Below are 26,173 nucleotides of genomic sequence, written 5' to 3' on the forward strand. Positions count from 1 at the left end.
TAACAACTCACAAAGAGATTTTTAACATATTTGTTGGCTTTCTTAAATCAGGACACTTTAGCACATTTGTGATAAGGTGTTATAGTAATGCTTACAGGATTAGTCAGCCATTATAATAACTCCCCATCTATTCTACAAATTGCATGGCACGGCCGAGTGATGTGTTTAAGTGTCTGATCAAATTTTTCTGTTCTTTTTAGAAAGAGAGAAGGCGAGTGGATGAGTCTGATAGGATTTGAGCAGTGATAGCTCTGGGCCCATCCTTTCACAGTTTAGTGGGCTTTGAGCCCTAGGGTAACACCGCTGGCCCATTTAGGCAAAGGGCTTGGGGGAGCATTGGAGGGAGGGTCATGTTGGGTTGGTTCTGCCATTCTTATAGCCTCCCTGCATAGTTTTGAGCCTTTTTCTAATTTTAAGGACTAATTTGGCCCCACATGCATTATTTGGCATTTTCTCAGCTGCTTTGCTGTGTTTTCTTCAGGCTATTATTAGACCAGACAGGCTGGTGGGAAGAGGAATCAGACTTTTTGTCATCTTTTCACTTATTGATTCCCTTCAGCTTTCCATGCACCGCATGCGGAGCTGCACGCTTTGGCATACGACTTGAGGTGCAATAAACACAGCATAAACTTGGAAGATATTTCCCAGTTCCACGCCTTTACAGTCATAGAGTTTATGGGCCAAGCATTTGCAAATGTGATGGTGGGAGTGGAAGCCTTGTGTCTGATGGAGAGCCTGTTTTACACCCTGTCTTGTTAAATATAGAGATGCTGTTATTAAACTTTTATCTAGACTTGTCTGCGTCAGTATCCGGGGAGAAAACCTTAAATAATGCCTTCTTTCTTTCTTTCTTTCGTTTTCCATCTCGAACTATCACAAGCACTCTTGCCTTCACTCATAACACAAATGAGCACATCTTAGATGCAGTTTTTACTGAGCAAAGCAATGCCCCCCTCTTTACACCGACAACATGTCAGCGTACTTGCCTTTAATTACATTTAAATGCATTCGCGCACTTTTGCATTCAGCACATCTTCCACTAACTCTCCACGGCCTTGATGGGTTTTCAATTCCTCGAAAAAGTGCCGGGCCTAAAAATAATCATGCTTGAGAATCAGAGAAATTCAGAAACGTTACTCATGCACCATCCCCATTGATTTATTAAAAGTACGGTACGGTCATATTTCTTAAATGTCAGATTACTTTCTACCCCCACTGGTTTCAGATTTATCTTCGACCACCTCATATTTCCCCACCCTTCGTGCAGTATGCCTCTGTATTCACTCCCTCATCATTTTCTTTCTCTTTTCCTTCCCGCTTTCCTCTCACCCTACGGTAATAGGAGACTTGCAATCAATAGCACATTAGTCTGGCCGGAAACTCTGCTAGAATTAAATATGAATGACTGAGATTGCGGCTCTACCTGCCACTGAGAGCGCAGGATGAGGCCTCGGAGGGGGAAGGGAGACGGTAAATATCCCACTTATGAGACGAAGCATCAGGCTTGGGTGAGTTACATGTTGCTGGGGTTGTACAGTATGACCTCGTACACACTGCATATAAATTCGGTTGTCACTTCACCTCTAAAAGATTAATCCTGTTCTGTACACACACAGTTCAGTAATTTACGGGACTGACAACTACATTCAACAACTGAATTAACTAGTGACAACTGCATTTAACAAACCTTGAATGTGTACATAACCGAACTGAACAACTAGTTGTTTAAAAATGCATCATGGACAGGATAGGTCTCTCTTCTGAAAAAAATAAATGCCTAGAAGGGGAAAAGTCTTCTGCATGCACGGTGCAGAAAATGACATAGGCACGTGCGTTTGCTTACTTGTGTTGCCAGATCTTACAATAAAAAAACTAGAAAAATCCAATAATAAACCGAAACAATTTCAAATGCTTTATCTCAAAGATCAAAATATCAGTAATGGCATCTCACTTTAATAACAAAGTTTGATCGCTTCGTGAGCCATAAGCGGTTAAGCGCCACATTGTAAGTACAAAAAAGACCAGAACCTGACAGCGCTCTGTGGAGCAGCCTCACAAATATGTACAACACACAATGCAAAGATGGAGGCTTATTGCAAAACATAACGTTGTAAAATTATTTGGTCAGTGCTGTGCTATGCAAAACATTGCTATGGTCAATCCTTGCATTTTCGGGAGTGAGTCTTTTTCCGTACAGACATGGAACGTTAGTTTAGGGGATTCACTCCTGCATTTAAATGCGGTTGTCACTCTCGAAAAGTTTGCAGTTTGTACAAGGCCTACGTGTAACACAACACTGGTGTTTTATAGGATAAAATGTCATATATACTGTATGTTATACATCCGCAGCCTTGTGTGGCTATTTTGGTCCTGGCCAGCGGTCATTTGAATGAATCGGTCAGCACAAGGTCTCTGTAAATCAGACAGCATGTGACTTTGATCGGTGTGGTGGAGTAACGCGTCGTTTGATTTACTTTGGAGCTACATTTCATCTTAGCAGAGATGAGGCTGTTTGTGACAGATGGAGTGATATTGTTCCCTTCCCAATCCCGTGAGTGAACCCCTCCCTTGCCTGCTCCTTGACAGATGCAGAGGGAGGAACGGGGCTCACTTCTCTTTCTTCTTATTGATTTGACTGCTTGAACTCTCGTGGATGCCGAGCAGGGCTGGGGGGTTGGTGATTTCCTGCAGGTCATGGGGTAAAAAATCAGAGTAATGCTTAGTGGTTTGCTGCTTTTGTCGTACAGTCAAGAAATTACACACAAAGCCTTTCAGAATAGAGTGTCTTGGACTAAAGGTTGCTGTGTTGGCTTTTTTGGATGATTTTATGTAGAAAACAGTAAATCAAGACTAACTGGGTTTTCACAGGCATGGTCAAATATAATAAATAAATAAATAAAACGTTTTTATCTCAACTAAGCAAAATGCAACATTCACGATTATAGATTGATTACAGCTATCCATCAATGTAGGAGTAAGACCACTTGACCATCCCAACACTGTCCTGGGACTGACTTTGTTAACCCAGGCTGAAGAACTGAAGAACATTTATACTGACAAAATACAGTACTGCAAATTCACTGATATTGAATATTGCTCAGCTTCCTCTTTTCAACTGCACTCTGCACTTTATCAAATTGACTGTCATACATCATACTGTATTGTCACTTTAAGCCCTACACTTGGCACTGAAATTTTATTACCACTTGACACTTTACTCGTGACTTCATTGCTATCTGCACTACATCATAATACATCATACATTTTTTTCTCATTTATACTGTATATAGTCTTTTTGTTATTGTGTGTTTTTATTAACCAGCAAGTAATATCCATCATTTTACGGTCTATGTTAAATATAGACCTCATATAGTCCGGCTTTGAAAGGAAAACATCAACATTTTTCAATATTTTACTATGTTCTTACCTTAACTTAGACGTATAAATACTTACCTATCTTTTTCAGTGCGTGCACTTAATCTTTGTACAGCGCGTCGTGAATGTGTTAGCATTTAGCCTAGCCCCATTCATTCCTTAGGATCCAAACAGGGATGAGTTTAGAAGCCACCAAACACTTCCATGTTTTCCTTATTTAAAGACTGTTACATTAGTAGTTACACGAGTAAGTATGGTGGCACAAAATAAAACGTGGCGATTTTTTTAAAGGGGGGGGGGGGGTTCAATGGTATTTCAAGCATTCTGACTTATTAACACAGTTATAGAGTTGTTTCCTCATGCTAAACATAGGCAAAGTGTCAAAAAAGCAGTGTTACAGAGTATTTCTGTGCCGAATGCACTTCGCCAGGGTTCGTACAAGTTTTTTTCGATTACGGGTCCAACTGATGTTTCAGGGGTTTTCTATACGTATCACTTCTTTATATGGGCACTTCCCCCGGAAAACCCCGCCCACCCATCAATCAGCGGGAGACGCTAGAGCTTGCAAACATCTTATCACGCCACTCAGCTTTGTTTAATTTCAAAACTCAACAATGGCACGAAAGATGAAGTGTGTTTTTGGATGTAAGGAGAAGAAATCCAGCCTTATGAAAACAATGGATATAGTTTATTATCCGGGGTAGCAGCGGAGTTTTGTGTGTGTTTGATGCGGTGGATTTTCCCAACCGGGTCACGAGTTGCATGCGGTAAGTAAGACTTCTGTCTTATGTTGGAAATAGTCGCGTGCATATTATATAAATGACACGAACTTGTAGTGAATCATAATTTAAAACAGTGCTGTATAGTGTTGCATGACTCATATTCCCTCCTCCCGCGGTATAACTCCTCCTTCTTCATTTTTTCGTACGTTATCGGAAAGATTCGGTAAGCTAATCTTTCTTTTATAAATCTGATTAAACTAAAGACTCTTCGGAGATATAAAGGATGTCATACTACTCTATAGGTACTCCAGATTAACATCAGAAATGCAGAAACAGCGTGTGTTACGTGAGCTTTAAGAGAACTTTCTTGTATGGCGGAGGAGCACTTAGTTTGCAGCACTTCGACCTCGGGCGCGGTGTTTTTCTTTAATTAACCCACTTCTAGCCAAAATAACTTTGAAGTGCAATATGTATGAAATTCTATTCTGTAAGCAAAGTCAACACACTGTAAAAAACAATATAATATCTATTAACATATATTTTTATGTTACTGCAAAAATCCACCGCTCCCGGTTTATCTGCTCCAATCAGCGCAGGGCCGGTTCATCTGGTCCAATCAGCGCAGGGCTGTGTAAAATCTGCCTGTCAATCACAGTTTCGGCACGCGCCACAGATCCCCCCTCGCGCGTTACAATATCACATGCATCCGCCTGAAATTCACAGGTGTGTTGGATTGAACACAACGTAATGGCGAAGAAAACATTCACTTACAAACTTCCGATTCCTCGGTTAACAATCAGAGATAGGAAACAACCAATGAAAAGAAGGAAACACAGATAGAAAGCGACCGTGTTCGTAATAAAACTAGGATCAATATCGGTCTGGGATTTGAAAGGTGGAGGAATCTACAAGATTTTTTTAAAGGTTTCAAGCTGGATGCAGAGCTTGCCATATGTCTTCTTGACAGTTAATTGTGCTTTATCAACCATTGATTGTATTTCTGAATGTTATGTAAGTAATCTAAGTATTCTTGCCAAGTATGCGTTCACAAAAATTTTGGTGCACACGCCCTGACGAGGACAATCTCAAAGGGGGGTTGCTCGCTGGTAGTGTGGGAGGGGCACGAAGATTGTAAACATTCGAAATCATCTCAATCCTCCAGAGTTGCTGACCGCAGCTTTAACTTAACAAATTAAGTTAAACAATTTCAACTTGTTTTTCTAAGATATGTCAACTTATCACAAGTCAAAACTTTAATTGACTTGCACATTAGGTTGTTTTAACCTTGTGTTGCATTTTTAACAGTGCAGTGATTACAAAGTGTTGGTTTTATGTATTATTATAATTATTTTTTGGCTGTATTTTCACTGACAGCCATTGTTTTAACCTAGACGTCTGGTTGTGTTTGGACAACTATTTGACATCTTTTAACAGACATAGGAAGTATAAAAGTTAGTATTTTTTCTGCTTATGTCTGTTTACATTTTGTATTTGTATACCTCCTGCTATCAGTGCAAAACGTCACTAAACCCAGAGAACACACATACTGATAAAAATGTATACCTTGTAAGTCAGTGTCTGCCAAATGCATAAATGTAAAACTTAATAGATTGTCTATCACACCCCATCTTTCTCAAGAGGAATGCACAAAATAAGAATTTAATTATACTAAGTGGCATTAAAAAAATAAACATCTTGAATTTTAAATCTTGATATTGCCACCTTTGCTACTGAAAATATAAAGTTTTCCAAAGCCCTGCAAGCATTTTCTTACATCACTTCATATTGTCGTATACTGTAAGTAAATGCAGGAATGTCCCACACACTTAAAACATAATCAATCAGAGAAATCACTAATCAGCTCTTAAGGAGACCGTAACAGCAGATACAGTAAAATGGCGGTATGGATTTCGCTATCTCAGAGTAATTGGTAAGATTTGAACAGATTCAGGAGTCATTAGCCCAGCCTCCCACTGCCCCTGGCCCATCAGCGACAGGACAAATTCCATTAAGTGACCAACAGCTGCCCCGCGACAGATGCGGACCAGTGCTACTCCTCCACACCATTCCCTGGAGGCCTGGGAGAGGGGGTGCGGCTCAGAGGATGCGACGTGTCAGAGCTTTTAGAGGAATACAATCAAATGAGCATCTGCCTCTTCCTCGCCTCACGCATGAGTCTGCATCACTGCTTACCGTTGCAGACTTTCAGAGGCTTAATGTTGTCAGATGCCAAAACCGTGATCTTACCGCAAACGCGATGAAATCATTCGTTTTAAAAAGAAATGCACTGATTATGTCATTTCTTACAACGTTTGCCATTTTGTGTACATCTGCAAGCACTCTTTGGAGTTGTCACATAGTACACACGAATCATTTTCACATATGAAATGGATTTTTTCTTTTGTAGGCCTTGGAGGAAACCATATCATAAAATTAGATATACAGCTCCCCTCCCATAGCACACTTTTATAGGGGATGCGTTTTTATAGCTCGGATTTAATTGAGTTCCCAGTTATGTTTCTTTTAAGATGTCAGATTTGTCTCAGATGCTAAACCATTGCTTAAAGCATAAAGCTGTAAAATAAATGTAAATAGTTGGATTCTCTTGAGAGTATTTGATAAGAAATTTGATGTGTACATATGGAAATATCTGGCTTTTGATGGCAAATCCGAGCATAGTTTAAGACACTGTTGCAAGATCTTAAGCACCAGAGGAGACACATGTCGTTTCTCCAAAATAAAAGCAGAGACTCATAATTTGTTCTCCATGGCTTTTAAAAATAATTAAGTTATTGCAGATATCTCATTTGCAATTTTTGTTCTATCCTATGGTCTGGAGGAAGGCCGTAGCAGGCAAGTGGTTAATGATTTGAATGGAGCTGTCTGCGTGTATGGGATGGGGAAAGGGGGCGTGCTCTGGACACGGGGCGCGTGGCAGAGAGAGCAGGTGGGTGACGGGCAGCTGAAGATTGGGGAGAGGGGGAGGTGCACGTCCATTTTGAAGGACTCTTGGGGTTCAGAGAGACCCTGAAAAAAGGCAGCCCCATCTGGAATCGCGGTGGGGGCTGGGGTGTGAAAGAGATCTAGAGGGTGGCGTCTGACACTATCTCTTTTGTTCTCCGGTAATGCAGCAGGGATGGGGGGTGCTCTCCTGCCCGCTGGGGGAGGGGCAGTCAAACAATAGTGCCGGTCGAAGAATTGAAAGCCTTCGACGGGGAGAGAAGCAGAAGGGAAAGAAGAAAAGGACGTGATGTAAATGCCGCCTGCCTGTAATGATCCTGCGTTTCAGCTCGAAAATGTAAAACTATTTTTAATCCTCCATCTGGATCTCACATGTTGCATTTGATCACTGCCAACCGAGTGCCATTGGGTTCAGTATGGTAGCACGCTATAGCTCAAGAATATATGTAGCGGGTTCGTATGAAAGTCGCAATGCGGTAATTCTCTTAATGTAATTGCTTGAATGATGGTCCATTACATCTCTGAGCCCGTCCACTCCCATCGGTGCAGGCTGATCATCCTTCAAAATCACCACAACGCACACTCCCTAATATATAGATGAATGTCACAGAAGAAGACCTCCAGAGTCTCACAACATCATTTTTTACATCTATATTTATTCCTAGTGAAACCAAGCATCAGGTTTTAGTTCTGCACTGTGTCTGGGGCCAAAAACAGGATAGAGATTCATTCATCTTCATTAGCGTATCGGCCCCAGAGTAAGGATCGCTGAACAGACTGCACAAAAAATTCAACATACATGGCCCTCCTGAAGCCCTTTTCTCTAAAACACGCACACACATACTACCACAGTCATTCCTTAGGTCAGTGCTGGCTTGTACCTGCACCAGCAGAGCTCTCCTTGGTGCTGAATTAATGGGGCATGGTGCTGAGGCGAGCTATAAGGGAGGGGGCCGACAGCACTGTATGGTCATACCTCACTGCTTCGAGGGGGATGGGAAGAGGTTACAGCAGGGAGAAGGAGAGAGAACTGACGGCTTTGCTCTGAAATGATAAATGTGTGTCCTTGGGAGAAAGACGTGTCAATAAATGTCCCCTGGTAATCTGCTTTTGGGCGTGTGTCTTAATTTATGGAAAGGAAACAGATGTTTTACGGTTTGAATGAGATTATTATCGTAGCTGGCATTTAATTTTATTTTGTATGTTTATAGTGTGGTCTATTATATGTATATAGTCTATACAATTGAAGAATTCTGGCATGCAACAACATATGTGTCTCAAATGTATTGGTACAGTACAATGAAGGATATGGTACTCACATATTGCTGTATTTATTCTACAGTGTGAAATGAATAATGAAATCGGATATTATACTTCTGGACAATACTGCATCTAGACAATAAGGTGGTGGAGGGTTGAGTCAATATTTCCTGGCCACCGCCTTTTGTCTGGATGTGTCCAACACTTGTGGAGTACAACTCCCTCTGGTGGCCACCAAGCAAGTTTGACTCGTACACAAGTGTGTTGAGAAGAAATAAGAATGAACTTTTCTAGATGCCTTTGGGGAAATTGGGCACTCTAGTAGCATTAGACATAAAATCACATTGACATTTAAATACTTACGATATGAAACACCAATAAAGAGCAGGGATACAAATTAGTTCACTGTAAAATGTCGTCTTGAGGGGCTATGGCCAGGATGCAAAATCATCTCTAAAATGATTAAAAATTAATAAAACTGATTGCAATGACAAATTGTAAGGTAAAATGTTGTCACATGTTAGTAAGTCGCTTTGGATAAAAACATCTGCTAAATGATTAAACATAAAACCGATTATGAGCCTTGATTATGATTGTTTTAGCAAAATTTGAGTGTTAGGATCCTGCCAGAGTCTTGTTGAGTATTAATATCTAGTTCAGTATGGTAGGGCTCTAACAGTACAATGTTTTTGTTTTATTTAATAAAAGTGTTTAGTGTTTTTCTAAATTGTCTGCACCTGGGTTTCTTTCCTCGCATATCCTGACATTAAAGGGGACATTTCACAAGACTTTTTAAGATGTCAAATAAATATTTGGTGTCCCCAGAGTACATATGTAAAGTTTTAGCTCAAAATACCAGATAATTTATTATAACATGTTAAAATTGCCACTTTGTACGTGTGAGCAAAAATGTGCTGTTTTTGGGTGTGTCCTTTAAATGCGAATGAGCTGATCTCTGCACTAAATGGCAGTGCCATGGTTGGATAGTGCAGATTAAGGGGCCGTATTATCCCCTTCTGACATCACAAGCGGAGCCAAATTTCAATTACTGATTTTTCACATGCTTGCAGAGAATGGTTTACCAAAACTAAGTTACTGGGTTGATCTTTTTCACATTTTCTAGGTTGATAGAAGCTCTGGGGACCCAATTATAGCACTTAAACATGGAAAAAGTCTGATTTTCATCATATGTCCCCTTTAAAACTTTACAAACATTAATCGCATTTACATCAGTATTACTGCGCCACTGCGTCTTTGTGTTGCTTGGCAACCATATGCTTCTGAAGAACTACATTGCTTGGCGGAAGAATAATCATTTTAATCACTATACTTTTTTTTTTTTTTGCTGTGTGTTTTTATGAGACCTTGACAGATTTATGGATTGGAATTAAGCTGTTTAAAGTAATCGGTAAACCACACATAGATATGTATAAAGGCTAGATGGCTCGCCCGCCCTGCTGGCCAATTGAGTGGAACGTCTGCATTTTGGCGGCCATCTTAGGACAGGGCGCTCGCTCACTCCTAGCATTGAGTTTTAATGATGCAGGTACTTTTAAATGACCATAACTTGCTTAATTTTTTACTGATTTTCAAACGGTTTGGTTTATTATAAACGTCAAAGATGTAACTATGACACTGCATACCTATACTAAAAATATATAAAAAAATCATGAAACATGTCAAAGCATCCAGTATTATAGCCACGTTAATAACGTTTGTAAAAAACCAAACCGTTTGAAAATCGGTAGAAAATTGAGCAAGTTATGGTCATTTAAAAGTACCTTCACCATTAAACTCAATGCTACGAGTGAGCGAGCGTCCTGTCCTAAGATGGCCGCCAGGTGATGCCATTAGGGACTCAGCGGTAAGCCATCTAGCCTTTATACATATCTATGAAACCACATGTATGGCTTATGTATGAGCCAAGTTTCAAGACATTGTAAAACAGCGAACACACATCTAACACCGCACATTCATCAAATTATAAATAATACATTTTATTTTAATTTATTTTGTTATAATAAAGAAATTCTAAAAAAAATATATATATATAAATAAATTAGATGTTATTTTTATTGTTTGTATTTATTGTTTTCATGGTGCTGTTGTTTTATATGCCCGTTAGCAATGCAGTATTTTTTTGGAAGAAGGTTAAAATTTATTTAAATTCACTATAATACCTCATTAAGTAGAAAGGAAATCCATCCAAGAAAAACATTGCATATCCCTTGAGACACCGACAGGTGCGTCAGTCGAAACCGGTTTGGTAAGTCAAGGCAGTCTGGTTGGTTCGCATTCTGAAGGGCTGTGCAGACAGATTATGAAATTAAAGTACCGCGAGAACGATTCGAAAGCATACATTATGAATAGTTCTCGCGACAATCTGATGTCACACGTATGTCAGTTTGCACAGCACCACATGAACGAAGCGCCATGCAGCCCCCGGACTGCTAGGAGGCGCAATTTTACCCCAAATCCCACACAAGGAAGCTTAGGACTCGACTCCAAAATATTTTCCAAAGTACAGGGAAACTGTACGACGCTGTCCCTGTTCAGATGGGATGGCAACCCTAACGAACGAACGGAGGGCTTTTGCGCACAAGATCAACAGGTGGGTTTATACTTTACACAGTTTGAATCGTAAGCGTGTCGTAAAGTAGTTGTCGGGATCGACTCGTATGAGAAAGATAAAGAGACCCGCCACGAGTTGACCTGAACCTTTTGTTTAGTTCCGTGCACATCTCAACTATATGACAGTAAAACACACTATTGTGTTTTGATATACAGTTTTCGACTACAACGCGTTTTGCAGCGTAAATATCACATTTGAAGCGATCAGATGTTGGTGTCGGCGATATGTGAATGCATTGAGTGATAATGGGATAAGTGATATTATGATATCGCAACTGTGAATGTCGCTTTGAATGCGGTGACACTTTCAACTATTGAAATACATGTCACTTTGTGTTTTGGGAATGTGCCTAGGGCTGTACATTCATTTAAGGCAGAGGTTTGCTGATACTGTGAGGTTATTGATGGTATGCAGATCACTAATGTAACTTGTTGTTGTTTGTTCAGTTGATGTTACTGTATCTCCAACAAAACAGAGAAAACGCATCAGGAAAATCATTTAAATGCATTTAATGGTTATAATGCATTTAATGGTTATAATAAGAACGTTATTGGTTTTAATGGATACCATAATGGTCCTACTGGTGATGTGTTTTTGTTTTTAAATCCTACCGGAATAAAACCCTAATACACACAACATTAAGAAATGTTATAATGGTTTTAATGGTAAACTGATGATGGTGTTTGTTATGGAAACCATTAGAACAGCGGTTCTCAACTTTTATCATTTCAAAGCCCCTTTATTGTCCACAACAAAATGTAAAGCCCCCCCCCAACTTACAATTTTTTTTGCAAATACTTGACAAATGTGTATTCTTTACAAACAGAAATATCTAGCTTTGTAGTTATATAAGCTTATTTTATTGATTGTTTTGTCGTCTTTTTAATCATTTTAAGCCATCCTAAGGACCCCGGCCCCCCTGGTTGAGAAACACTGTATTAGAAATCATATTGTATTGTATTGTCTGAGTTTAAACCCTATTCAGTAATGAGTACAAATATCATACTTTTTCATTTGCTTTTATTTTTTCTATCATTGTTATGGCTGCTTTATTATTTATGGACTGGATCAGACATGATCAGTTGATAAGGAGATTAAAATCACATCAGGACGCCAATGAACATGTTGGAAAAACATGAGAACAAAGTGAAATCTTGGAATGTAGGTAAAGATAAACATCCATGTGTGAGTCTTCAGGGTGCATTTTGTTCAAGTACTGTTGCAGTACATCAATTGGATAACCATTGTACTTTATACACCCTGATTGAGAAAGATTAGTATATCAAAATACAGTAGTCAAAATTTGAAGGATGGAGGTTTTCATTACCCAATACCAGTTCTTGTACAACTCTGATGAACTTTTTGATCCACTTCAAATGTTGACTATGCTTAACAAATTAAAAAACACACAGAAATTGGACACACTCACTGTACAGAACGTCCAATCCTAATGATCCTAAACATGTTTACATTTATCCAAAGCAACTTACTCCAACGTATTCATTTTAATGTTTGTGTGCTCCTTGAAAACCAAACCCACGCCCCTGGTGCTGCCATCACCAAACTCTTTAGTAACATAAGGCTCCACGTAAGGTGTGGCATTATTACCTAGTACTATGTCTTAATAAGTTGAAACTTTGTTCATGGATACACCAGATGAGTTGAGTTGATGAGGGAGTTTTTGTGCCTGTTTTGTAGCCTAAAGGGATGAAACGTTGGTGCACTGGCTTATGTTTCATTCACGTACCGTATTCTTTTGCATGCTCCTTACTGTCTTCACCTCTGTGAGAGCAGACTCATTGTTTCACTGCAGGATGTAGGAAAGGGTGTTGCGCTCCATTCCAAGTTTTCCTCTTTCCTTTTAAAAAAGGAAATGGGAAGGCACGGTAAAAGCAGCATTCCTAACCACTCTGTGCACTACCAAAATGTTACACTTTTTTTGTATTTTTTGCCACACACTGTAAAATAAAATGAGCGCTAATTATTATTATTACTGTAAGTTTAGTCTGACCTGCCACTCTTAGAGGTTGTTTTAAGAGTTTTCCTTCACAGTCTCAGTTTTTTAATCTCAGGAAATGGTTAGTACGTAAAGTGGCTTGACCCCAGGGAAGCGGCCATGTCCGCCTGTTTGGATCACATGGGGATTGGTTAAGGCTCTGGGCTGATGCTGTCTGCAGGGTTTTGTTAAGCAGTCTTTGCGTTGCATTGCAAGCACTCTTAAAAGTAAAGGTGCTACATAATGCCATAGACCAGGGGTTTTCAAATTTGCCAAATATGATACACCTTCTGAGAGGGAACCCCTACCTAAAATATATATAGCAATTTATATATTTTTATGTTTAACGAATATATAAATGGCTACACTTAGAGTAATGCTGGATGTAAAAACATTGTACATCAACTTTGACAATAAATTTTGTTTTATATAGCAGCTTTACAAGGAATCCTGTCTTATAAATAGTGATAGACCGATATATCGGCCGGAAGATATATCGTGCCGATATTTGCGTGTTTTTTTATGTGTATCAGCATCGGCCGATATGTGGCTGCTGTGTTCGCCGATTTTTTCCAGCATTATTTACAGACAGAGTGCTGGAAGCCGCAAGTGATTGCAGGTCATGTGACAAAAAAAAATCCAACCTTTCCGTGACAACATCGAAAGCTCGGCCTAACAGCTGATCATAGCTGAACAAAGCAAGTTTTTATTTCTCAACTCTATATATATTTGTAGTAGTAAAGTGCTAGAAATCAGTATCCTTTGCTGATAGTTCCTCGTCATTGTGGAAAGTGCAGTTCATGGTTTCATAGCACCCTCACCTGTTTTTACTATTTTTTAAATATAGTTTTTTTTTTTTTAAGTTCAGTAAATGTTACTTTTTTAAATTGAGACATTTGGCGTCATTGTGCCATTTTTATGATGTAAATTGAGTGACAAAAGCAGTATTGGCTCCAAATATCAGCTCAAGAAAATTGGCAGCCTGTATCGGTCATCAGCTAAGGCTGATGAAACAAAAATCGGTATCGGTCAATCACTACTTATAAACCCCAAAACATTATATAAAGGGGACTGTAAAAAGTATAAATGTTTCTAAATTATATGTAGCAAGAAATGAGAGAGAATTCCCTACAAATTTTAAAATGTTTCTTTGGCTTTTTTCACTGAAATTTCCCGGGGACCCCCTAGAGCAGGGGTCTCCAACCTTTTTGTAAGCAAGGTTTACCACAGTGGATAAAACACTTTGAAGGGGTTTTTCTTGTTGATTTTATTTAATTTTATTTAATTTTACTTTATGTTAAAAATATTAACAGAGGTAAACCAAACCAAGCTAATATAAAAAAAATGTAATAAATAAATATTACAATTGAGACTTAATAGAATGTGCTTTGGCGGGCCCTTCGTTGGAAACCCTTGCCCTGGAACCTCTTGGAGGTCCCCTGGTGGTCCCCGGACCCCAGTTTGGAAACCCCTGCCATAGACAATCCCAAGAACCTGTGAGAGAACCTTTTCGTGTGCCGAAACTATAAAATGGAAACATTTTTCTTATAAGAACCTTTTACTAAATGGTTCTTTGGGGAACATGGCATTGCTGTGAGAAACCTATTGTACTAAGCTATTGTTAAGACTTTGTGTTGAAACAGAAAATGTCAGAAGAAGTGTGAACATTTGCATTTTCTAAAGTATATGTGTTTGCCCTTGCCCATGCAAAACTTAGTACCACGATGCTAAAGTTAAGGACGGTTGCAGAAGATTTGTTATGCAGTTCCTATGTGCTGTGATTGGTATGCAGATTGTGACAATTGTAAGTCTGTTTGCTTAAAAAAGTAAAATTAAGTACTAACATTGATCAATCTAAGCCTGAGCATACTAGTAAGAGGGATGCTTTTCTTTAGTAAACACCAGTAATGATGGGAAGTGTGTGTTTTGAAGGGAGCTGGAGTATTTGCAGCTGTGAGTGAGCATGTATGCTTTGTGTGTATATCTTTGTCTAAGTAAGAGCGAGACATTTTGAGTTTGTAAGGCAGCAGCTGTCGGGATGAGGGGTTGCTGGGTTATTCAGCTTTGTGGCACATTAAAGTCTCTCATTTGTATTTTGGTACGAAAATTGGCAGAGCTTTACCAAAATTGGCAGCTCAGCATCTCTTAAATTTTTTTTGCCCACGTTTGATCGTCCCTTTCTAAGCAGCTGTCATATATGTACACCTCGCGTCTGATGCGTCGTAATTTTAATCGTCTTTGTGGTTATTGTGTACTGGGATATGAGCTACCGATGTGATAAGAAATCATGCAAATATAATTTCCTCCCTCTCTGTTTTTGTCTCTCACAGGACAGTAGCGTCTGAGGTCAGAAAGCAGGTTTCCCGAGAGTATGGCTCTCCGCAGATGTCCAAAAAACGCGGTGGAGCTCATCAGCCGGTTTGTCTTTACTTGTGTTTGTTCATGTCAGTTTCTCTTAGTCTGCACAGAAATCTGTGGGCATCCCACATCCAAAATTGGCTTAGTAGGATGAGGGCGTAATTTAGGAGCTTTCAGAATATTTGTTTTGAAAACAGATGACTTTAATATGATAGTGTGAATCACATAATGAAAGTTCTTGCTGTAGAGCAATTATGCAGAACTAGGTTTAGTCCAATATACAACAGACAAAACATGTAGGTATTTAACACCGCTGGATTTTTTCTTTAGTTAGTTCACACTAAGATCACGTGATTTACTTGGTAAAGTTAAAGATAGGAATCAAAATGGAAAGTGGAAATAACCACAGATCCCAAATACTTCCCCTTCCCTTAATACACACACACTGAAACAGTAACTGTAAACAATGTTTTTCATTTATACAGTGTTGAGGAAGCTACTATGAAACTATAGCTCGCCAGATTCAACTATAAGCTTCCCATAATTTAAAGAGATCAAATTAAAGTCAAACTACCCTTAAAAAAACAAGTTGATTAAACTTAAAAGTTAATTTAACTGAAAAATATTAGTTGACACAACACATTTACACAACATTTAAGTCAACTCATATTTTTAACTCTTTCCCCACCATTGATGAATTATCTCGTCAAATAAGAGAAAACATTTGCATAAAATTTGGTGAATTTTTATGTTAATTTGCAATGCTGTGATTATTCACTTCCCCAAATTATGAAAAAACTGAAGCCAGAATTTTTTTTTACTAATTTTAAACTCTTTATATGTTTTGATAATCGTTCTGAATCTGATCTCTAACAAAAATTTCGTCACAAAAATGCAATTATTTCAGCTTTTTGCTAAAAAAGTATTTTTTTAAAGAAAAATACCAATACTTAAGAGTTTATAAACAGAGAAAAAATATAGATAGGATGAAGCATTTTTTTCCCATTTTGTTTGTTTGTTTAAAAGCAGAGGGTCTGTTCTATCATTTGATATATTTGTATGTTTATATATTTTATAAAAACATTTTCCTGAAAGGCATTTTGTGAAACTTTTGTGAAAATAACAAAAAATGCTAGCGTGCAACTTTAAAAAAAAAATGGCTGGAACTCTTTCACCGCCAGCGTTTTTATAAAAAAGTTGCCAGCCAGCGCCAGCGTTTTTCATGATTTTCACCAAAGTTTAATGCCTTCCAGAAAATGTTCTTCTTTAAATATATAAACATACCGTATACCAAATGAAAGAACAGACCCTCTGCTTTCAAACAAAAAAAAACGTTTCATCCTACCTTTAGTGGTTCTTTTGTAATCAGCTTTTGAATATGGGTAGGTTTTTGCAAAAAACACCATATTTTGAGCAAAAAGCAGAGATAATTCAATTTTTATGACGGACTTTTCATAGAGATCTCATTCAGAGCGATCTTTAAAACAATACTTCCGGTTTTAAAAAGTTGCGAAAGGGCGCCACCTGGTGGATAATAGCGGTATTGCGGAAAGACGGAAAATCTCGTCATTGGCGGGGAAGCGTTTTCTCTTAATTGACGAGATATCTCGTCAATGCCGGGGAAAGAGTTAAGTACGTTTGTTAGAGATCAGATTCAGAATGATAATCAAAACATACAGAGTTTTTACTGTTTTTGAATTAGTAGATGCTTCAGTGATTTATTAGTTGTGTAAGAGCGCCATCAAGTGGATAATAGCAGAAACAGGGAAGTGTTTTCTCTTAATTGACGAGATAAATTGTCAATGGTGGGGAAAGAGTTAAAAGGGCTTAGGATGAAAATACAATTTAACCCTGAGAACCCATGGGGTCAAATTTGTTCAATAGAAGAAATGGGTTTTTGGATTCTCTTGGGTTCTCCAGGGTTAAAGAAAGGTTTTTCCTCCCTCTTTGAAAATATACAGCCGCACAACATGCAAGCTGGTTGGGAGGCTTACATTTGACCTCAGACCTCAGAATGATGGTTATATCTCTGTACTCTTCCAGGTGCCTCTGACCGAGGTGGTGGAGCCAATAGACTTTGAAGAGTATGTCAGCAGTCATCCACCAGGAGCTGAGCCAGGGTGCTTGAGACAGCTGCTGGAGTTTCCCAGTGATGATCTGGAGCTGGTTCTTCAGGAGAGAGAGTGTGCTACCATAGAGCCACCTCTACCTGATGAGGAGTGAGTCGCCAATATATATATATATATATATATATATATATACATACATATGTATACACACATACATACACATAGACACCACTGTATAATCAAGCTCGCTCTTTCTTACACCCTCATTGGTAATCAGGTAATCTCATTATCTTGGATAAGTTTGTCTTCTGTGCTGCCTGTATGTTGTTTAAATGGGGGTTTGACGTAAAAATGTTTTTGTACTCCCTGCTAGCTGTCTGGATGCCAGAGTAAGGGATGCGTTGAGTGTCTACACTGACGACTGGCTCATCATTCAGAGAAAGTAAGTGCTCGTACACACTAGTGGTCAAAAGCTCGGACATGTGACCAAAATGGCAAAGAAAATTGAATCATATTTAAATTCTTGAAATGATATATTCATACATTTTCTATCTTAGAGGCTTTTAAATCATACGGAAACATCTTCTCATGTGTGCTGGATTGATGTTTTATGGCTGCCTTTAATTCACTGTCCTGGTTAAATGAAAAATTTTAGGGTGAGTCTTAATCAGGGATTGGTTGCATAAACATAGCCAGTAAGTTAAGACTCTGTCTTAAGAACTAGTCTGACCAACTAATCAGTCTTACTTTTTTAAATTGGAACGAGATCAGACTTGAAAGAGTTATTATCAGTTTTGAAGTAAAAAATTGATATGACTAACTTGTAAGACTAGTCTAAACGGTTTATGCAACCGGCCACTGCTCCCTTATTCATTAGTCAGGGCGCTGATCAGGAAGTCAGCTATTTTAAGGGCTGTCTTGCTAAATCCATCCAGTGCATTTCAAAGTTCGTTCCATAAAAATTCCCACAATGCAATGCAAGAACCAGGTAGCATCAATGCTCCATATGTTGCCTTACCAGAAATCATGTGATCTTTTCTGAAGCCCTTCAACAGAAATTGTGTGAGCCAACTCGTTAGACATACTAGCAGTTTCATAATATTACTGTTTCTTGGTCACAAAATTTAGTTTTAGTTTAGACGAGTATAAATATGAAGAGTTTGGTTCCAAAACCCGATAAAAAATAAAATAAAAAATGAGTTACCACCAAAATCAGTATTGTGTCAGTATCAGGTCAGTATTAAAAAAGTCAATTCTTAATTTTACGCAAAATCCGATATTCGCTGTGTTATTCTGTCATCTTTTCTCCTTTTTTTCCCACAACGCGATAAACGACAGTCCTCCTTTTCTGCAGAATTCAATAAATCCGCTCCACAAATCACAGCGCACCGTTCCAAGCATTGTAAACAACAATGACGGCGCTTTGTATACACACAGAAATCTAGTTTTCCTTATATACTTTGTACTTCGTGATCAACAAACAAACTAAAACAAAATAATACTTTTGATAGCATTGATAAACCTGTGGCGGTTTTCTGGGGTGCGGAAGAAACGTAAGCCACTCGGATGACGGAAAAATTCTTACAGGACAGCATCAAGCTTCTGTCATGCTAACACATTGACCCCAGGGATCTTATGAAAAACTTTCCATTATTTTACTCAGTCAACGAAAATCGATCAGGACTAAAACATTTTACAGCTGATTGCTGTCAAAAAAGTTCAGCGACGACGTACCAAGCATGATAGCAGCAATGACAGTGTTCTTAATATGACAAAGTAAATGTTTTCCATTAATGTTTATTTTTTAATCAGTGTATACCACTTGTCAACTAAATGAATATCACATGGCAAAGATGAATGCACATTTATATATTGATTCAATAGATTTATAGCATTTTGAGGAAAATTTTTCTGTTTTTATTATAAATCTTTGATAATCAAGTTATGGATTTAAATTTTTTTATGTTATTATAACCTAAAGATGCTATGTGAAAGTTTGTAACAGAAAATATTGTTTTTTATCTTGTCACTTTCTTGGTATAGAAAACACGTTTTTACCCAAATTAGTCAAAATGGATTTATTGCGTTTTGGAACCAAACTCACTTCATATATTTTTAAATCTGCTGTCGATTTGCAAAGATGGTGCCTATTTAAAAATTTCCTTAGATGTATTTGAAGATGTGAGTTTCCAGCGTCTGTACTACATGAAACAGAATAATGTGTGTTTTTCATTGTGTACTTTTAACCAGTTTATAAAAAATAAGTTGCTTATAAATATTAGTGGTGACATCTCTCACAATATTTTTTCAATAGTGACGTCATCCGAAAATAAGTGAATGTATAGTGAGACAGTGTCCTTAGCAGTGCCCAAGCCTGTGTACACGATATACTCATTCACGTTCAAGGGAGCTATGCAACTGATTTAGACACGACTAGTGAAAATACATGTTTAGGGAGGATTTATATTTGTTTACAAATTAATTTAAATAAATAGTTTAGTCAAAGAAAAAAAAATTCTCAGGTCAAATCTGTATGACCTTCCTTTATTTGGTTGAATGCACGCAAACTAATAATTTTATATTCAAACGCCTTTATGTTATCATTATAGTAATAAGGGGTGCGACGGATCACAAAACTCACGGTTTGGATCACATTACAGTTTTTGAGGCATGGATCAGATAATATTTCGAATCAGCAAACAACAAAGGATGGGAAAAATCAAATTACAAATCAAGAAATTACACATTTCAAAATAAAAGAACAAAGCTGCACATTAAGTAAGGTCAAAAATTAGCATTAGTTACAAAAATTGAATAATAAAACTACCTTCATTGTATAAATTAAATAATTATTATTTTTAGAGCTACAGAAGTTATTTTCTCTTTGTCTTGGTTTGTTTGATTAACATTAATGACACAGACTTTACTTAAGTAGGTTAATTGAGGTTACTGTCTCTTTAAGACCAAATAAGCACCGACTGATTTATGCTTCTTATCTATATATACACTTCAGACATAAACGCATGTTTTTATTTTATTACTGTGGAGATAATTTTGTTTGTATGTGCCCTGTCAAGAACAGAAAGATTGTATGTTTGCTTGCTTTTTGAAACGCGTCTCTCCGTGTGTGCAGTATTAAGTGCCCGCACACAGACAGACACAGACAGAGGGTGAATTACAAATGGCACAGCATAAACAGCCATCCCACATAAAAACGTTACATTGTTTTTCATTGCTCTATTAGCCAAATGTATTTTAATAAACTACAGTATTAGATACAGTAACGCAACATCTAAAGTTTACACATTAAGAGTTCTGAATCTGCTGATCAACTGCGATCCGTTGCAGCACTAATAATAATCCAAATGAGTGAAGTGGGTTAATAAATGTCTTTAAAAGTGAAACAATAGGTTTGCGAGAGAAATGGATGTCGCATATTCATGGAAACATATAGTTCAGTGTGGTAAACACAAATGTGGTTTCACATCCATAACTTTGATTCTCATTGACTCTTCACTGTGACTAAACACCACTCCAAAAGACAATAGTCACGATACACATGTTCAACCAAAGAAATTAAGTTTTGTTCATATGGGATTGCATAAGGAAGAATAAATTAGGAAAGAATTTTTCCATTAAAGCATTATAATTAAAATCTAGGCATAAGCCATTTAAAGTTATCCAATAAATTTGTTTCAAATGGCAAATGTGCCCAGATTTGTGACTGGTTATATGCAGCATAGATGTGTACTGAAGATGTTTTATGATCCTTTAGGTATCAGCGATACAGCACGACTCAGACACCTCACAACTCTGAGCGGCAGCGGGAGAAGCAAAAAGGCCTCGTAAAACAAACCTTTGAACTGGACGAAGCCTCTATTGACCGTCAGGATGACCAGGTAAGTGCCTTACTACAGTAATATTACATACAATCTCACAAGTGCTTGAAGCTTAGCAGTTTTCAACCCATTTTCCAATCATTTCCCTTTATATCATCAATGACCTGAAAAATGAAAGCAGCTAGAGGCCAAAAAACTCAAATTTCTCTGAAAATAGTCTGTTTTGTGTAGTTGTTTGTTTTAACAGTGAGTTTTGTCTGTGTCAGGATGACTCAAAGAGGCAGTCTGTGTCGCTGGATGACACACCGCGCGGCAGCTGGGCCTCCAGTATATTTGACCTAAAAAACTCCACTCCAGACTCGCTGCTGCCCTCTGTGCTGGAGCGCACTGCAGCCGAGGACATGGACCGCCGCAACGCTGAGAACCGCCTGCAGGGGCGCCACGCTAATCTGCTGGGGCTTTACCACGCACCGGATGAGGTCTGAATTGATTCAAACCGGAGTTAAAGTTTGTGCATGAGCAAAAGAAAGAATACAAGGGAAAGTTGAGTTATTATATGTATGAGACGATGAGTGACATCCAAGACTCTTTCATGCAGGAGAGCTGTCAAGCTGAAGTTCAGAAGCATAGACGTTTCCTCTCTTATTATCCTTCTGTGATGTTGTGTGAACTTTCTTACATGGCATGTTCTTTGTCTCTTCTCCTCCGCATCGCTCGTCCTCTCGCTTTATGTCTGTGTACACATTGTTTCTGATGACTGTGCAAACGTTTCCATGGCGTTGGCTGAACCGTAGTCTTAATGACAGTGCTGTGTGTTTGGCAGGATGAAGCCGTGGAGAGATGTGTCATCCCGGAGGTGCCCAAAGAGCACAGCGGCCAGAGGATCATGGTCAAGTGTTTGTCACTCAAGTGAGTCATGTGAAAATGTAGTTTTATTTTATCGGATTAATCGCTTTCTTGGTCTAATAGCGATCTCCAAATCAGACTTTTAGTTAAGCAAGAGGTCAAAGTCCTAGATGTGCGCTCAGTTCCATCACTCATTTATTGTTTTGTCTAATCTGATTCCCTCTAAATTTGGGCAATCATCTGTCCCTTTTGCCGAAAATAAATAAAAAATGGCAGCTTCATGTGCTGTTTACCTTTTCTAACTTCTCATGTTAGAAAAACTTTCACTTGCATGATGTCAAAAGCGATGGAGGAAAGGATGTTGTGGACACATTGGGTCACGTCCTACCCTGTTTTTATGCGAATCCGTATTGAATCATGAAATGAGTGCCAGTGCCCGGCCCTAGTATGTAACTAGATTTATTTTAACCTTAACACGCCCACTGATTTTACATCCACCCTGAATATCTAAACTAAATGTAATGTGTTCTGACTTGCTCTTGCTGTTTCTCCAGATTTGAGATTGAAATTGAGCCAATCTTTGGATCAGTGGCTCTGTATGATGTCAAGGAAAAGAAAAAGGTATTACTGTCAAATTTCTTTTGTAACATTTTGACCAATAGCAGTGTTTTTAGGCAAATATTTATGTCAGTATCATCTTCAGTCAGTTCTTAAACCCATCAAGATGCTCAGTTCCTCCAATACAGTTTGTGTCTGTATCTTGATGTTGTATTTATTCATCCTATTTTCATTTGTTACTTGAGAGCTTTTTACTTGTATTACGCAAGCATTTATGGTTTCCTAATTAGTACAAGCATCGCACATTTTTTCACAAATTTCTGAAAGATTACTGCCACAGAAGCAGTCATTAAAAAAATATCAGTAAAATTTGTAAGTTCAACCAACCTTAATTTTGAAATGCAATTAGAAGCTGTAGTAGCCGACACGACATCGTCTGAGACGATGCTCTATAGAGCAGTTTGTCCATTTGCCCCCTTACATGAAAGTCGGCGTAATGTTTCTACAGTAGACCTAAACAGAAAAACTGTTCTATGGAGCGCATTTCGTCCCGTACATTGTTGTGAGCTGTTGGTTGCAATTCGCAATCTCACCACTGGATGCCGCTGAAATGTATACACCATCATCTTTCAGTTAAAAATGCTAAATACAGGTGTATAACGTTTTGAGCACGTCTACTTCTGGCCACATTCAGAGGTTGTCGAAAACGCATTCAAGCAGTTTGCTTTTGTGGTGTAGACGCTTGTGTGTTTGAACAACCACAAAAGACTGCCTACTCTGTCTTTTCGAAGCATTAAGTGAAATGGCATATCCTGATATCCTCACTCTCTGTATAAAGTTCATTCTCTATTATCAAATGATCAAGTGTATTCAACCCCAAAATATTAAACAAGAAAAATAAAGTTAAATTGTTAGAGTTCATAGTCTTACTACATTCAAATAGACATTCTTAAAAGTGCTATAAAATTAATATATGTGTCTATACCACTGATCATTTATATAGCTTGGTGGTCTATACATACTATAATTTAATGATTAATACTAAGAATTAAAGTGTTTAAGTATGACAAACCCACGCGAGCATCGATAAATCGCATCATCGTTTAATTTGGGGTATGTTTGATTCCCTTTTGGAGTCAGCCTCTAGCAGTCAGCCGGTGAATTGCAGCTTAAGTCACTTCCGTATTGATATATACAACAGAAGTATCTAAACAACTCATGAGATCATGTTTTCTCACATCCAGTTTTTTCACTTGCTGTAGTTTTAACTGATTCGTTTCTCCCTCAGATTTCAGAAGATTTTCATTTTGATCTGAACTCGGATCAGATGAAAGGTTTGCTCCGCCCACATAACCCCCATGTAGCCATCTCCACCCTGGCTCGATCCGCTATCTTCTCCATCACGTACCCGTCCCCTGACATCTTCCTTGTCATTAAGGTACGACCAGCCGCACAGCATTGCCTTTAGAGGTTGTAGAAGGTCAGAGTACAGTAAATATGGGCTAAAATCTGTGTGTGTGTTTGTTTGTTTCAGTTGGAGAAAGTTCTTCAGCAGGGGGATATCGGCGAATGTTGCGAGCCGTACATGGTCATGAAGGAGTCTGACTCCACTAAGGTAGAGATGTGTCCTTGTGTGCGTACATTGGGGTTTCATCAGGCACACCAGGCATGATTATGATATGCTCCGAGGATTTCTCAACCTGGTCTCGACTTTTGCAATATTTGTCAATCTTTTCTAAAATGAGCAAGGTCCAGTAGATGCTGGAGTCTGACACTGTATCATTCGGGTGCCAAGTAGCTTTTTTTGGTTGTTTGAAATGGCATGATCAGATTACCTTTACACTGGCGTTGCTCAACCAACCACATGGTTGTGCTGAAGTAGTTCAGTGGTTTTGACCTTTTTTGTGTGTGCGTGTGTAGCATAAGGAGAAGCTGGAGAAGTTAAGGGGGCAGGCCGAGCAGATGTGCACCAGGCTTGGTCGTTTCCGAATGCCCTTCGCCTGGACCGCCATTCATCTGCTTAACATCGTAAGCAGCGTCGGCGGGCTTGAGCGTTCAGATTCAGACTCTGATACAGGTATTAACCAGTGACTTATTTGATTACACTTGAACAATTTTGTAATAAAGTGCCATTATTTTATTGTTATGTTGGAGCCAAGCATCTTTGAGCTCACATATACATTATTAAAATAATTCAAGTGAGTTAAGATGTCTTTTGAAGCTAATGTTTTTAAAGGGGACATATCATGAAAATCTGACTTATTCCATATTTAAGTGCTAATTGGGTCCCCAGTGCTTCTATCAACCTAAATTTTTTTTGAAAAAGATCAACCCAGTAACTTAGTTTTGGTTAACAATTTTCTGCAAGCATGTGAAAAAATAGGTAATTGAAATTTGTCTCCCCCTCTGATGTCAGATGGGGATAATACCGCCTCTTAATCTGCACTATCCAACCATGGCACTGCCATTTAGTACAGAGATCAGCTCATTTGCATGTTAAAGGACACACCCAAAACGACACATTTTTGCTTACACCTACAAAGTGTCAATTTAACATGCTATAATAAATTATCTATATGGTATTTTGAACTAGAACTTCACATATGTACTCTGGGAACAATAAAGATTTATTTTACATCTTAAAAAAGTCTTTTAAAATGTCCCCTTTAAGCGGAAATTATTAATATTTTGAGCTTATTTAGTGATCGATACATCTTTTTAATTCTTGCATGTCTTGTGACATTATTGCATATTTTAGTATTGCATAATATAATTTATATACATGTGATGTAGTGTTTTAGCAAACTGCACTTTTTAATCCCTACAGAACGTAAAGGGACATGGAACGAGAGGAAGAAAAAAGGCTTCGAGAGAATGAGCGTTGGAGACGATGTGTGCAACTTCACCAGCTTCCGCCCAGCAACTCTCACCGTCACCAATTTCTTTAAACAGGCACGTTTGCTATGAACATATCTGTGATGGTTTTTATTATCATGCTGTTATTGTTTCACCTTGAGTGACTGTTGGTGTTTTGTGTTACTGTTTTAGGAGGGGGACAGGCTGAGCGATGAGGACTTGTATAAGTTCCTGGCGGATATGAGGAGGCCATCATCCGTCCTGCGTCGACTCAGGCCCGTGACAGGTACCACAATTCACTTGCTATTCTCTTAAATAATGTGCATTATCGTACTTAAACAAATTGTAAGAGTTGTCTGTTTTTTCCAGCTCAGTTAAAGATCGACATCTCTCCGGCCCCTGAGGCTCCTCACTATTGTCTGTCTCCGGAGCTGCTCCACGTGAAGCCGTACCCTGACCCGCGCGTACGACCCACTAAAGAAGTGCTGGAGTTTCCTGCTCGTTACGTCTACACACCTCACACCACCTACAGGTCTGTCCGCATAAATACATACATATATGTATGGATGCAGTTAGGGCTGTCACAATGATTAAAGGAATATTCAATTTTCTTAAAAGAAAAATCCAGATAATTTACTCACCACCATGTCATCCAAAATGTTGATGTCTTTCTTTTTTCAGTCGAGAAGAAATTATGTTTT

At 38.4% G+C, this 26,173-nt stretch overlaps 1 protein-coding gene across 5 annotated transcripts in view; it reads left to right on the forward strand.

Moving 5' to 3' along the window:
- The first annotated feature begins 10,793 nt into the window (after positions 1–10,793).
- dock6 (dedicator of cytokinesis 6) overlaps positions 10,794–26,173 on the forward strand; it is a 50,578-nt gene continuing 35,198 nt past the window's right edge. For all 5 annotated transcript variants that reach the window (XM_065252962.1, XM_065252991.1, XM_065253062.1 and 2 more), the window contains exons 1-14: positions 10,794–10,929; positions 15,277–15,364; positions 17,348–17,523; positions 17,747–17,815; positions 21,149–21,272; positions 21,479–21,691; positions 22,036–22,121; positions 22,613–22,679; positions 23,905–24,054; positions 24,151–24,231; positions 24,537–24,693; positions 25,444–25,568; positions 25,665–25,758; positions 25,842–26,004. In XM_065252962.1, coding sequence (XP_065109034.1) covers positions 10,880–10,929; positions 15,277–15,364; positions 17,348–17,523; positions 17,747–17,815; positions 21,149–21,272; positions 21,479–21,691; positions 22,036–22,121; positions 22,613–22,679; positions 23,905–24,054; positions 24,151–24,231; positions 24,537–24,693; positions 25,444–25,568; positions 25,665–25,758; positions 25,842–26,004 — 1,643 coding nt within the window. In that variant the 5' untranslated portion in view covers positions 10,794–10,879. The remainder of the gene's footprint in view (positions 10,930–15,276; positions 15,365–17,347; positions 17,524–17,746; positions 17,816–21,148; positions 21,273–21,478; positions 21,692–22,035; positions 22,122–22,612; positions 22,680–23,904; positions 24,055–24,150; positions 24,232–24,536; positions 24,694–25,443; positions 25,569–25,664; positions 25,759–25,841; positions 26,005–26,173) is intronic.

The sequence above is a fragment of the Paramisgurnus dabryanus genome, chromosome 3 (assembly GCF_030506205.2).
Source record: "Paramisgurnus dabryanus chromosome 3, PD_genome_1.1, whole genome shotgun sequence".
Classification (NCBI taxonomy): Eukaryota; Metazoa; Chordata; class Actinopteri; order Cypriniformes; family Cobitidae; genus Paramisgurnus; species Paramisgurnus dabryanus.